At 39.2% G+C, this 14,710-nt stretch overlaps 1 protein-coding gene across 1 annotated transcript in view; it reads left to right on the forward strand.

The window, feature by feature from the left end:
* Positions 1-12,691: 12,691 nt before the first annotated feature.
* GRAMD1C (GRAM domain containing 1C) overlaps positions 12,692-14,710 on the forward strand; it is a 263,253-nt gene continuing 261,234 nt past the window's right edge. Inside the window, exon 1 of the mRNA XM_082245479.1 lies at positions 12,692-12,839. Coding sequence (XP_082101605.1) covers positions 12,729-12,839 — 111 coding nt within the window. The 5' untranslated portion in view covers positions 12,692-12,728. The remainder of the gene's footprint in view (positions 12,840-14,710) is intronic.

Here is a 14,710-nt window from a genome sequence, read left to right on the forward strand (position 1 = left end):
GTGGCTTGAGGTGTAAGGACACTGATCAACAGTTCTACATAGTAGAACCGTGTGATCAGTGTTTTTACACCGAGGAGAATGACAGGTGGCTTGTTTACACAAGCTGCCTGACTTTCTCCCTCTCCCCCGACGATCGCCGAGTGACCGGCGGACATCGGGTCCGCCGGTCACACGCGCGGGGGGGGGTCTGTGACCGCGCGGGAGCGCGCCTCCGCGGGCGCGCGCTCGCTCCCCAGACCCTCCCAGGCTAGTGACGTTAATTAACGTCACTTTGCCTGTGAGGGGCTGACTGCCGCAGTAAATCTACTGACGGCAGTCGGCAAGCGGTTAAAAAAAAAAAAATACCCCAAAAAATTTGTGACAATTCAAATGAATTGTGAAAATATAAAGTCCATATATCCTTAGTGTAAATTCTGTGCTTGCTTCAAACAAAGATAGTGCTCCACCACGTGCAGATGTGATAGTACAATGCACTCACAAAAGCCCCCAGGGACCAGTAGATGTATAATCAACTGATGCAATATATACTCCTATAAATGTCCACTTCCTCCCATCAGGCACATGGTGTCATTTTGCATGGAAAACAAATAACATACTAATAGTGCAACACCATTTATTTATAATCTAAATATAATATAGCAACTCTGCAATAGTTGCTCTTACGTTAAAATGTGCTCTGACCGGCTCCAGCTCTGTGTGCAAATAAATGCTGCATAGTCACCGTAATGCAGGGAAAGTACTCGATCCGCGCCCGGCGTGCGTTCCGGCTCTCCCCAAATTGACGTCAAGGGTTAGTCACAAATGATAGAGGCAGCAACCTGATCTCTATGCATTTCGTCACATAGGCATCATCAGGAAATTTCAGTGCTGCCTATTAATGCCGATCAGTGCAGCATCATCAGCACACGAGTGCAGCCTATTAGTTCCCATCAGTGCAGCCTCAACAGTGCTGCCTATTAGTGCCCATCTGTGCAGCCTATCAGTGCCCTTCAGTGCTGCCTATTACTGCCCATCAGCGGACAATTGGTGCAGCCTATCAGTGCTGCAATTATAGTGCCCATCCTTGCAGCCTCATCAGCGCACTTCAATGAAGGAGAAAAATTACCTGTTTGCAAACCTTTATACCAGAAATTAAGAAAAACATTTTTTTCAAAATTTGTGGTCTTTTTTTTTTTTTTTTTTTGTTTAGCAAAAAATGAAAAATTCAGGGGTGATTAAATACCACCAAATGAAAGCTCTATTTGGGTAAAAACAAATGATATATGGGTACAGTGTTGCATGACCGTGCAATTGTCATTCAAAGCTGAAAGATGGCTTGGTCAGGAAGGGGGAAAAGTGCCCAGAAAGCAAGTGATTAAAGGATTGAAAAGAAAAAAACAAATGTGCCCCCGGCTGTCCTGCAGTTGATGTTACGATTTCTTACAGAATTTTACAGGTAAATACTCTGGGAAATGTTCTATGGCCCCCTTTTTCTGGGCTTACTGTGGTTGTAATCGATCATCTTCCAAAACAACCCATTCAGTTTAAAATAGAAATGAAAGGCACATACATGTATGTATAGACATAAAAAAAAAATTATAAATCCTTTTTTTTTTCCTTTTTTATAAGTGATCGCATTCCCTCTGTTCTCAGCTGCATAAGAGCTGGGGGAGGGGAAACAGCAGCACACTTAGCTTCCCAGTGAATGACTGTGCGGTGGGGGCCTGTCAGCACAAGTCTGATCATTGGAGGAGAGCATACTGAGTTCCCAGCACAACTAGAGAACTGACCACAGTGTGCTCTCCTGCTTAGTGTGGTCAATTTTAACCACTTTACCACCGGAGGATTTTGCTGTCTTCCGTCCAGGCCACTTTTTGCGATTCGGCGCTGTGCGACTTCAACTGACAATTGCGCGGTCGTGCGATGCCGTACCCAAACTAAATTTACGTCCTTTTTTTCCCACAAACAGAGCTTTCTTTTGGTGGTATTTGATCACCTGTGCGATTTTTACTTTTTGCGCTATAAACAAAAAAAGAGCATTTATTTTGAAAAAATAACAATATTTTTAACATTTTTTTATATGAAATTCCCCCCAAAAAAGATGTAAAAACCAATTTTTTAAAAAATTTTTGGCCAATTTGTTTTCTGCTACCTATGTTTGGTAAAAAAAATCGCAATAAGCGTATTTTGATTGGTTTGCGCAAAAGTTATTACGTTTACTAACAAAGGGAAAGATTTCTGTCATTTTTGGTGGGTTTTTTTTTGGCGGCGTAATGGCGGCGATCTGCGATTTTTTTTGTGGGACTGCGACATTGCGGCGGACAGATCGGACCCTTGACTGACATTTTTGATACTTTTGGGGGTACCAGTGACATTACTGCAGTAATCAGTGCTATATATATGCACTGTTACTGTAAAAATGACACTGGCAGGGAAGGGGTTAATTTTATTGGAGAGGGAGGGGTTAATGTATGCCTGGTGCTTACTGACGTGTAGGGGGGGAGGTGACTGAGTGAGTCATGGACAGATCGGATGTCCAGCTATGCTGAACACTCCGATCTGTCACTCCCTGTCACTATGGAGATCCGCCCGCTTGTGTTTACACACAGCGGGCGGATCTCCACACTAGATCCCCGGCGATCGGGGCAGAGCAGCGGCGATCGCCGCTGCTCCTCCCCTGGCCCGACTCCCGCTGTGAATGAAAACAGCGGGAGCGAGCCTCCGGCGGCGCGCAAGCGCCGCCCAGAAGGGGGAGTGTCTGACGACGTTAATACTACGTCGTCAGACAATAACGAACCACTCTGCCGCAGTAGTATTACCGCGAGCAGACGTAAAGTGGTTAAATAGGGAAGCAGAGGGACTGGCAGAAACACCAGGGATTTCACATAAAGGAAGCAATACAAAGAGAACAGGAGACTTTCTCATACAAATACATGGTACAGCAGCCACATATCAAGAATATGAAATGTTGGGGTAACAAATGCTTTAATTATTCTAAATTGCAGTCTTTATGAAGTGCAGTAATCCTTTCCTGGCATGGAGCGCACAGTAGGCATGATGCGGCCCGCTGGCTCATGCCTGGCATGTATTGTATATGGATGGCAATGGCAGCGACATACGATACTTGATGTTCCCTCTGGTTGGGTTAAGCATGCTTGTAGGGAGCAGTGTGCAAACATGAAGGTTTATATATTCTATATTCCCAACAGTGACCGATGATACAGTGCCTTGCGAAAGTATTCGGCCCCCTTAAACTTTTTGACCTTTTGCCACATTTCAGGCTTCAAACATAAAGATATAATACTGTCATTTTTTGTGAAGAATCAACAAGTGGGACACAATCATGAAGTGGAACGAAATTTATTGGATATTTCAAACTTTGTTAACAAATAAAAAACTGAAAAATTGGGCGTGCAAAATTATTCAGCCCCTTTACTTTCAGTGCAGCAAACTCGTCTCCAGAAGTTCAGTGAGGATCTCTGAATGATCCAATGTTGAATTAAATGACTAATGATGATAAATAGAATCCACCTGTGTGTAATCAAGTCTCCGTATAAATGCACCTGCACTGTGATAGTCTCAGATAACCTAATCAACTCTATGCCAAGGAGATGTGTTGCACTGCGTGAGGCAAATGGTGGTCACACCAGATACTGACTGGTTTTCAGAGCCCCCAATACAGTAAAACTGTCAGTGGGAGGAATAGTGCCCCATCATTGGTATCAGTGGGAGGAATAGTGCCCCATCATTGGTATCAGTGGGAGGAGGCATAGTGCCCCATCATTGGTGTCAGTGGGAGGAGGCATAGTGCCCCATCATTGGTGTTAGTGGGAGAAATAGTGCCCCATTATTGGTGTCAGTGGGAGAAATAGTGTCCCATCATTGGTGTCAGTGGGGAGAGGAATAGTGCCCCATCATTGGTGTCAGTGGGGAGAGGAATAGTGCCCCATCATTGGTGTCCAGGGGGGGAGGAATAGTGCCCCATCATTGGTGTCAGTGGGGGGAGGAATAGTGCCCCATCATTGGTGTCAGTGGGGAGAGGAATAGTGCCCCATCATTGGTGTCAGTGGGGGGAGGAATAGTGCCCCATCATTGGTGTCAGTGGGGAGAGGAATAGTGCCCCATCATTGGTGTCCAGGGGGGGGAAGATAGTGCCCCATTGTTGGTGTTATTGGGAGGAATAGTGCTCCTGGTTAAAAGGCGACAGTTAAGGGTCACTAGTGTATGTTTACCCAACTGACACCAATGATGTACAGTCAGGTCCATAAATATTGGGACTTTGACACAATTCTAATCTTTTTGGCTCTATACGCCACCACAATGGATTTGAAATGAAACAAACAAGATGTGCTTTAACTGCAGACTTTCAGCTTTAATTTGAGGGTATTTACATCCAAATCAGGTGAACGGTGTAGGAATTACAACAGTTTGTATATGTGCCTCCCACTTTTTAAGGGACCAAAAGTAATGGGACAATTGGCTGCTCAGCTGTTCCATGGCCAGGTGTGTGTTATTCCCTCATTATCCTATTTACAAGGAGCAGATAAAAGGTCCAGAGTTTATTTCAAGTGTGCTATTTGCATTTGGAGTCTGTTGCTGTCAACTCTCAATATGAGATCCAAAGAGCTGTCACTATCAGTGAAACAAGCCATCATTAGGCTGAAAAAACAAAACAAACCCATCAGAGAGATAGCAAAAACATTAGGTGTGGCCAAATCAACTGTTTGGAACATTCTTAAAAAGAAAGAACGCACCAGTGAGTGTGGTGGATGACCGAAGAATTCTTTCCCTGGTGAAGAAAACACCCTTCACAACATTTGGCCAGATCAAGAACACTCTCCAGGAGGTACAGTGCCTTGTGAAAGTATTCGTCCCCCTTGAACCTTTCGACCTTTTGCCACATTTCAGGCTTCAAACATAAAGATATAAAACTGGAATTTTTTGTGAAGAATCAACAAGTGGGACACAATCATGAAGTGGAACGAAATTTATTGGATCTTTCAAACTTTGTTAACAAATAAAAAACTGAAAAATTGGGCGGGCAAAATTATTCAGCCCCTTTACTTTCAGTGCAGCAAACTCTCTCCAGAAGTTCAGTGAGGATCTCTGAATGATCCAATGTTGATCTAAATGACTAATGATGATAAATAGAATCCACCTGTGTGTAATCAAGTCTTCGTATAAATGCACCTGCACTGTGATAGTCTCAGAGGTCCGTTTAAAGCGCAGAAAGCATCATGAAGAACAAGGAACACACCAGGCAGGTCCGATATACTGTTGTGGAGAAGTTTAAAGCCGGATTTGGATACAAAAAGATTTCCCAAGCTTTAAACATCCCAAGGAGCACTGTGCAAGCGATAATATTGAAGTGGAAGGAGTATCAGACCACTGCAAATCTAGGAAGACCTGGCCGTCCCTCTAAACTTTCAGCTCATACAAGGAGAAGACTGATCAGAGATGCAGCCAAGAGGCCCATGATCACTCTGGATGAACTGCAGAGATCTACAGCTGGGGTGGGAGACTCTGTCCATAGGACAACAATCAGTCGTATACTGCACAAATCTGGCCTTTATGGAAGAGTGGCAAGAAGAAAGCCATTTCTTAAAGATATCCATAAAAAGTGTCGTTTAAAGTTTGCCACAAGCCACCTGGGAGACACACCAAAGATGTGGATAGCTATTATTATTTTTATTATTATATGTATACTATACATACCTTTTTTTTATCTCTCATCTTATATCCCACCATGAGTACATTCTCATATTATTATTTTTTCTTCTCTCTCTCTTTCTTTTTCTCCATCAATCACCCCAGACGACCTGTGTTTTTTGACCCCGTTTTGGAGATCCTCGTGGGAATTTTGATCGGGGGGCTCTTTCACTGTCACCTGTGAAGTTATTACCTATTTATACTTATACTTTAATCTGGTTTATAACCATCTAACTTCCCTTTTGAAGCCCGTACATATATATCATTTCAGGTCTATCTATATAGACCCAGCCAATTTGGCACATATTACTTGCGGTCAAAGATACCTGAAGGTTTTTTTTAACCCGTTAAGATCCATCCACTTGGTCTTCCGTCCTGGAATCTACAGATGTCCTGCATATCTGGTATGTAGCTATAGAGGTACCTTTGCTCCTCTCTACATCTAAATACAACAAACACTGTGTAAAATCTGTTATTACATGTACTAATTATTTTATTGTTAAACATATTGAAATCTAACTCTATGTTTACTATGTTTATCATACTGATTGTTACCTTTCATGCTTCCAGTCTGAGCTCTGGTGTTTCCTGGACTATCGAGAAAGGCAATTTGACCGAAACGCGTCTAGTCCGGTCCAGACATCTCAGACTCTCTCGGTTCCAAGACGTATTTATGACCATGTTTTTATGATACATGTTATTTTTGTCTTTGTCAATTCATTTTTTGTTATATTTGTAATAAAACTTATTTACTTTCATACTCAAGTCCTGGTTCTTGCTGTTTAAAGTCCCACTCCTCAGGGGTTTTTTACTGTTCAATATTCACTAGGGATGTTGGCAAGATTCCAGGTTAAAACACAGACTCCGAATTAATCTTTTCCAACATGTGGAAGAAGGTGCTCTGGTCAGATGAAACCAAAATCAAACTTTTTGGCAACAATGCAAAACGTTATGTTTGGCGTAAAAGCAACACAGCTCATCACCCTGAACACACCATCCCCACTGTCAAACATGGTGGTGGCAGCATCATGGTTTGGGCCTGCTTTTCTTCAGCAGGGACAGGGAAGATGGTTAAAATTGATGGGAAGATGGATGGAGCCAAATACAGGACCATTCTGGAAGAAAACCTGATGGAGTCTGCAAAAGACCTGAGACTGGGACGGAGATTTGTCTTCCAACAAGACAATGATCCAAAACATAAAGCAAAATCTACAATGGAATGGTTCACAAATAAACATATCCAGGTGTTAGAATGGCCAAGTCAAAGTCCAGACCTGAATCCAATTGAGAATCTGTGGAAAGAAGTGAAAACTGCTGTTCACAAACGCTCTCCATCCAATGTCACTGAGCTCGAGCTGTTTTGCAAGGAGGAATGGGCAAACATTTCAGTCTCTCGATGTGCAAAACTGATAGAGACATACCCCAAGCGACTTACAGCTGTAATCGCAGCAAAAGGTGGCTCTACAAAGTATTAACTTAAGGGGGCTGAATAATTTTGCACGCCCAATTTTTCAGTTTTTTATTTGTTAAGAATGTTTGAAATATCCAATAAATTTCGTTTCACTTCATGATTGTGTCCCACTTGTTGATTCTTCACAAAAAATTACAGTTTTATATCTTTATGTTTGAAGCCTGAAATGTGGCAAAAAGTCGAAAAGTTCAAGAGGGCCGAATACTTTCGCAAGGCACTGTAGGTGTATGTGTGTCAAAGTCAACAATCAAGAGAAGACTTCACCAGAGTGAATACAGAGGGTTCACCACAAGATGTAAACCATTGGTGAGCCTCAAAAACAGGAAGGCCAGATTAGAGTTTGCCAAACAACATCTAAAAAAGCCTTCACAGTTCTGGAACAACATCCTATGGACAGATGAGACCAAGATCAACTTGTACCAGAGTGATGGGAAGAGAAGAGTATGGAGAAGGAAAGGAACTGCTCATGATACAAAGCATACCACCTCATCAGTGAAGCATGGTGGTGGTAGTGTCATGGCGTGGGCATGTATGGCTGCCAATGGAACTGGTTCTCTTGTATTTATTGATGATGTGACTGCTGACAAAAGCAGCAGGATGAATTCTGAAGTTGATAAAGGGTAGGGTGATGGCGCTGCCTAATAATATAGGTATGCAAAGGTGTTAGTGGGTGATGTTACACAGAACTAAAAGTGCAATGTGATAATATAGAAAGTGACAGCACTATGAGATATTTGATGTATAAATGTCAATAGACATTTGGAGTGATATGTGCTGATAAATGTAAATAAGGAAATAGTTTATAGGTGATATGAGAGATCTGAATAATCTAGATCAAAGAAATATATGCAAAAAATTATGTATGCAAAAAACAATATATCAAATATATAAACTGAATGCAATCTAATCGTGCAAACTGATTAATAAATTAAAGATCACTTCCGGTTTGGTCGACATCGAGGCTTGGATCGAGTTTGCGCTCCTTCACGATTGTATGCATATATTTTCCTCTTGATATGTGAGTACCTCTCAATTGTTTTATAAATAAACTTGCCCATACGGTATCACGCTATGTGCCTTATTTATCAATCCCTGGTACATCACTGCGAGTGACACCCCGAGGATACTTTCGGATGCCATTACCCACTGACAGGAGCTTATTATATCCCAAGTAGTCTCCCTGGGGAACCATCCATTTATATACATTTATACATCAAATATCTCATAGTGCTGTCACTTTCTATATTATCACATTGCCCTTTTGGCACTTTTCCACTGCAAGTACCGGCTAGTACCAGCTCGGCTCTACTTGGCCCGGTTTGCTTTTCCACTGCTGGTACCGCATGGTATAGTGTCGGAACGGTTCGGTACGGTACGGTATGGTTTGCTTTTCCACTAAAGTAGTACTAAAGTTAAGTGGGTGGGATAACAACGGGGTGGGTGGGATTCTCTGACCAATCAGTGGCTAGTAGTGACTGCATGCAAAGGATTGTGGGATATGGTACCAGTTTGGTACCTGTTGGAACCACAATCGAGTAGGTACTGTTTTTTCAGAGCCGTACCGTACCGTTCGGTTTCAATGCAGTGGAAAAGCAAACCTATACCGTACCGTACCGAACCGTTCCGACCCTATACCATGCGGTACCAACAGTGGAAAAGCACAAAAGCGTGCCGAACCGTTACGGTTCCATGCCAGTTCTGTGTGACATCACCCACTAACACCTTTGCATACCTATATTATTAGGCAGCGCCATCACCCTACCCTTTATCAACATTTACATATAGTCTTCGGACTATAATTTAGGGAGGCTGCAGCCTATATTTTATTATCTATACTATTGAATTTTATCAACACTTTTAATTAGTATACACATTTATATATTTATACATCTATATTTTTTATATATATCCTCCTTTTTATCCAAATAGAACACTAGCGCGGAGTTCTATACCTTTCATGAATTCTGAAGTGTTTCGGGCAATATTATCTGCTCATATTCAGCCAAATGCTTCAGAACTCATTGGACGGCGCTTCACAGTGCAGATGGACAAAGACCCGAAGCATACTGCGAAAGCAACCAAAGAGTTTTTTAAGGGAAAGAAGTGGAATGTTATGCAATGGCCAAGTCAATCACCTGACCTGAATCCGATTGAGCATGCATTTCACTTGCTGAAGACAAAACTAAAGGGAAAATGCCCCAAGAACAAGCAGGAACTGAAGACAGTTGCAGTAGAGGCCTGGCAGAGCATCACCAGGGATGAAACCCAGCGTCTGGTGATGTCTATGCGTTCCGGACTTCAGGCTGTAATTGTCTGCAAAGGATTTGCAACCAAGTATTAAAAAGTGAAAGTTTGATTTATGATTGTTAATCTGTCCCATTACTTTTGGTCCCTTAAAAAGTGGGAGGCACATATACAAACTGTTGTAATTCCTACACCGTTCACCTGATTTGGATGTAAATACCCTCAAATTAAAGCTGAAAGTCTGCAGTTAAAGCACATCTTGTTTGTTTCATTTCAGATCCATTGTGGTGGTGTATAGAGCCAAAAAGATTATAATTGTGTCGATGTCCCAAAATGTATGGACCGGACTGTATATTACCAGCAATAACAGATGATACACAATGTTCCCTCTTTTTGTACACACCAGTAGGGGGCAGTGTATAGAGGTGGAGCTGTCTACTGTATATTCTGTATATTTCCAGTAACAATGACAAATGATCTCTTTCAGGGTTTCTTCCTGAGTGCTGCATTGGACTTCTATTATTTACTGAATGGTGGGAGTGGAATTCTATGCAGAATGGGGAGGAGGTCACATTTATCCCCCGTTCTCCCACTCACCTAATGAGAGTGTAAAGTTTATCTGTAATTCTAATAAATGATGGTGATTGGATAAAGACATATCGGGTTGTGTGCTTCATTGTTCATGTGTGTGATAATTCACTGACTGTAAGATGAAATGGTAATAAAATCATATAAACCCCAAACTTCAAGAAAACTTCAGACAACACATTTTCATGGGTTAGATCCTCTGTCAGGGTGGTGATGGAGGGCGTTGGGCATGGACTTTCACAGGTCATCAAAATGCGGACAAAGTAATTCCTTGAACCCCATTTACAGGGACGGGCTGTACATCTAGTGGGACGGGTTTGGGGCGGATGGAATGGGGCCGGCTCACATGTAAATACATGGAAATTCTAATCTTTGCACATGCAGTCAGCAGTGAAGGACTCTGTTTAGAGATGGTATTTTGGTAATGGGCTGATGGTATGGTGCAATCTCACATACACATATTATTATACAAGATCTATGTCATCTCCTGTATATTGTCTGCAGTCTCTGACCATCTCCTGTACCATGTCCGCAGTCTCTGATCATCTCCTGTACCATGTCCCCAGTCTCTGACCATCTCTTGTATCATGTCCACAGTCTCTGACCATCTCTTATATCATGTCTGCAGTCTCTGACCATCTCTTGTATCATGTCTGCAGTCTCTGACCATCTCTTGTATCATGTCTGTAGTCTCTGACCCTCTCTTGTATCATGCCAGCAGTCTCTGACCCTCTCTTGTATTATGTCTGCAGTCTCTGACCATCACCTGTACCATGTCTGCAGTCTCTGACCATCTCCTGTACCATGTCCGCAGTCTCTGACTATCTCTCGTATCATGTCCCCAGTCTCTGACCATCTCTTGTATCATGTCCACAGTCTCTGACCATCTCTTGTATCATGTCTGCAGTCTCTGACCCTCTCTTGTATCATGTCTGCAGTCTCTGACCATCACCTGTACCATGTCTGCAGTCTCTGACCATCTCCTGTACCATGTCCCCAGTCTCTGACCATCTCTTGTATCATGTCTTCAGTCTCTGACCATTTCCTGTATCATGTCTGCAGTCTCTGACCATCTCTTGTATCATGCCAGCAGTCTCTGACCCTCTCTTGTATCATATCTGCAGTCTGTGACCATCACCTGTATCATGTCTGCAGTCTCTGACCATCTCTTGTATCATGTCTGCAGTCTCTGACCATCTCTTGTATCATGTCTGTAGTCTCTGACCCTCTCTTGTATCATGCCAGCAGTCTCTGACCCTCTCTTGTATTATGTCTGCAGTCTCTGACCATCACCTGTACCATGTCTGCAGTCTCTGACCATCTCCTGTACCATGTCCGCAGTCTCTGACTATCTCTCGTATCATGTCCCCAGTCTCTGACCATCTCTTGTATCATGTCCACAGTCTCTGACCATCTCTTGTATCATGTCTGCAGTCTCTGACCCTCTCTTGTATCATGTCTGCAGTCTCTGACCATCACCTGTACCATGTCTGCAGTCTCTGACCATCTCCTGTACCATGTCCCCAGTCTCTGACCATCTCTTGTATCATGTCTTCAGTCTCTGACCATTTCCTGTATCATGTCTGCAGTCTCTGACCATCTCTTGTATCATATCTGCAGTCTGTGACCATCACCTGTATCATGTCTGCAGTCTCTGACCATCTCTTGTATCATGTCTGCAGTCCCCGACTACCTATTCTATCGTGTCCACAGTCTCTGACCCACTCTTGTATCTTATCCACAGTCTCTGACCATCTCTTGTACCATGTCTGAAGTCTCTGTCCCTCTCCTGTATCATGTCCCCAGTCTCTGACTATCTCCTGTATCATGTTTGCAGTCTATGACCCTTTCTTGTACCATGTCTGCAGTCTCTGACCCACTCTCTCTTTTACTATTTGCAGCTGGAGACACAATACATGAGACTATAACAGGGTAATATAGATTAGTGTCTTTAGGGGCCCCTGAGGGCCACACAGAAGATGCCAAACACTGCCCCTGCCCCACCAGGAATCTCTCACCAGGGATCTCTAGGGATTGACAAGGGGTGATAAGTCTGAATATGGAGGACAGGCCTATATAATATCTGTCCTCCCTATCTGGCTGGAGCGGTTTGCTGGATTCCATCTTGATAGTTGCAATTGTTCATTTGCCCTGTTATTCATGTAACAGGTTCTCAAAGCTCCTATTTTTACTGCCCCCCTTCCCTGCGATTTACCCCCCCCCCTTTCCTGTGATAGAGCCTTTGGATTTGCATCAGATTTGCTTTGACCTTTTCTGCCTTCTGCCATGCTCTGGTTTGCCTTTGGAAAGTCAGGGAGCAGGTTGGAGTGCTTTGTATTCTCTGACTTATATGCTTATATGAGGAACAATAAAATTTTTATTTATTTTTAATACTTTTTTTCTTTGATTTCTATTTTCAGTTTCATGAAAACTATTTGGCACTGACTGGAAGGCAAATTTGGAGCAAAATCTGCATAGTAGAGAAGGCAGGAAACATTGATCTGGGTGATACTGACAATATTGTGGATCAATTGCCCACAGCGGCTTTATATGAACTTCGTAAAATCTCCGACCAATCCGACAATTTCCGACCAAGGAGCAGCACAACACAGGGGGACCGCTGCTCCGCATCTCCCCAGCAGAGGGCGCTCTCCGCTCTCTGGGATCACAGTGCACAGTGCTCTGGGACAGCTGCTTGGCTGGTTGCTATGGCTGCCGCTGCCAGGTGGAGGTTGTTATGGAGTCTGGTTGCTTGGCAGCGAGCATCCTTCGTATCCCAAGGATGGAGGAGCCGCCTGACGCCGTTCCTGAGGGGGGGATGAGTGAGGAGAGGACCCCCGGGGTACAGGTAAGAGGGTGTCCCTGTATACCCTGTTATATACACACATACAGTATACACAGGACAGAGATCCCCGGATGTGTCCTTACCACATACTGGGGGGTACATTGTTAGCGAATATACATATATATATATATATATATATCTTATATTACTATAGGAACAATTATTATTATTTCTACTACTATTAATAATGTCATCATTATTATCATTATTTTATTATTATATTTGTTTTTGTAATTATTATTATTATTTCATTGTTTTTTATATTATTATTATTATTTCTTTATTTTATTTGTTATTATTATTTATTTCATCATTATTGTTATTATTTTATTATTATTATTTATTAGAATAATTATTATTTTTTTTGATCAATGTTTACATTTTTAAATGTTATTGTTTATTAAATATATTTTTATTATTGTGATTATTATTTTTATTAATTATCACTACTACTATTATTAATAACATCATTATTGTTATTATTTTATTATTATATTTATTATTGTAATTATTATTATTATTAATATTATTATTTCATTGTTTTTTTTTATATTATTATTATTATTATTATTTCTTTATTTTATTTGTTATTATTTATTTCATCATTATTGTTATTATTATTTTATTATTTATTAGAATAATTATATATTTTTTTATCAATGTTTAAGTTTTTTTAATTTTTTTATTAAATATATTTTCATTATTGTTGTGATTATTATTGTTATTAAATATCACTACTACTATTATTAATATCATCATTATTGTTATTATTATTGTATTATTATATTTATTATTTTTGTTATTGTAACTATTATTATTATTATTATTAATATTATTATTATATCACTTTTTTATAATATTATTATTATTATTATTGCTTTAATTTATTTATTATTGATGTTATCATTATTAATAATAATAATAATATCACCATTATTGTTATTATTTTATTATTATATTTATTATTGTTGTTTATTTTAATAATTATTATTACTTTAGATTATTATTTTTATTTTTTACTTTTATCTTTTTATTAATAATATATATAATATTATTGTTGCTCTTATTACTATATCACTGTTAATAGTATAATCATTAATATTGTTATTATTATTTTATTATTATTATATTTATTATTGTTGTTTATTTTAAATATTATTAAAATTTTAGATTATTATTTTTTATTTTTTACTTTTATTCTTTATTAATAATATATTTATTTATATTATTATTGTTATTATTATATTATTGTTTTTTTATATTAATATTGCTTTATTTTACTTATTGTTGTTATCAACTATTATTATTAAATCATAATAATAATATTAATATCATCATAATTGTTATTATTATTTTATTGTTTTTTTATATTATTATTGCTTTATTTTACTTATTGTTGTTTTCAACTATTATTATTAAATAATAATAATATTAATATCATCATTATTGTTATTATTATTTTATTATAATATTTATTATTATTGTTTATTATACGTTTTTTTCTTTAGATTATTATTGTTACTTTTATAATAATAATATATTTATTATTGTTGTGATTATTGTTATTATTACTACTACTACTATTATTAATATCATCATTATTGTTATTATTATTTTATTATTATATTATTAATATCATCATTTTTGTTATTATTATTTTATTATTATATTATTGTTGTTATTGTGAGTATTATTAATATAATTTCTACTACTACTGCTACTACTACTATTATTATTATATTTTTTTATATTAATATTATTATTGCTTTATTTTTTTATTATTGTTGTTATCATCATTATTATTAATATTATTATTATTATTATTAATATTAATAATAATAAAATCATCATAATTATTATTGTTATTATTGTTA

The sequence above is a fragment of the Pelophylax lessonae genome, assembly GCF_965119305.1.
Source record: "Pelophylax lessonae genome assembly, chromosome: 2".
Taxonomy (NCBI): domain Eukaryota; kingdom Metazoa; phylum Chordata; class Amphibia; order Anura; family Ranidae; genus Pelophylax; species Pelophylax lessonae.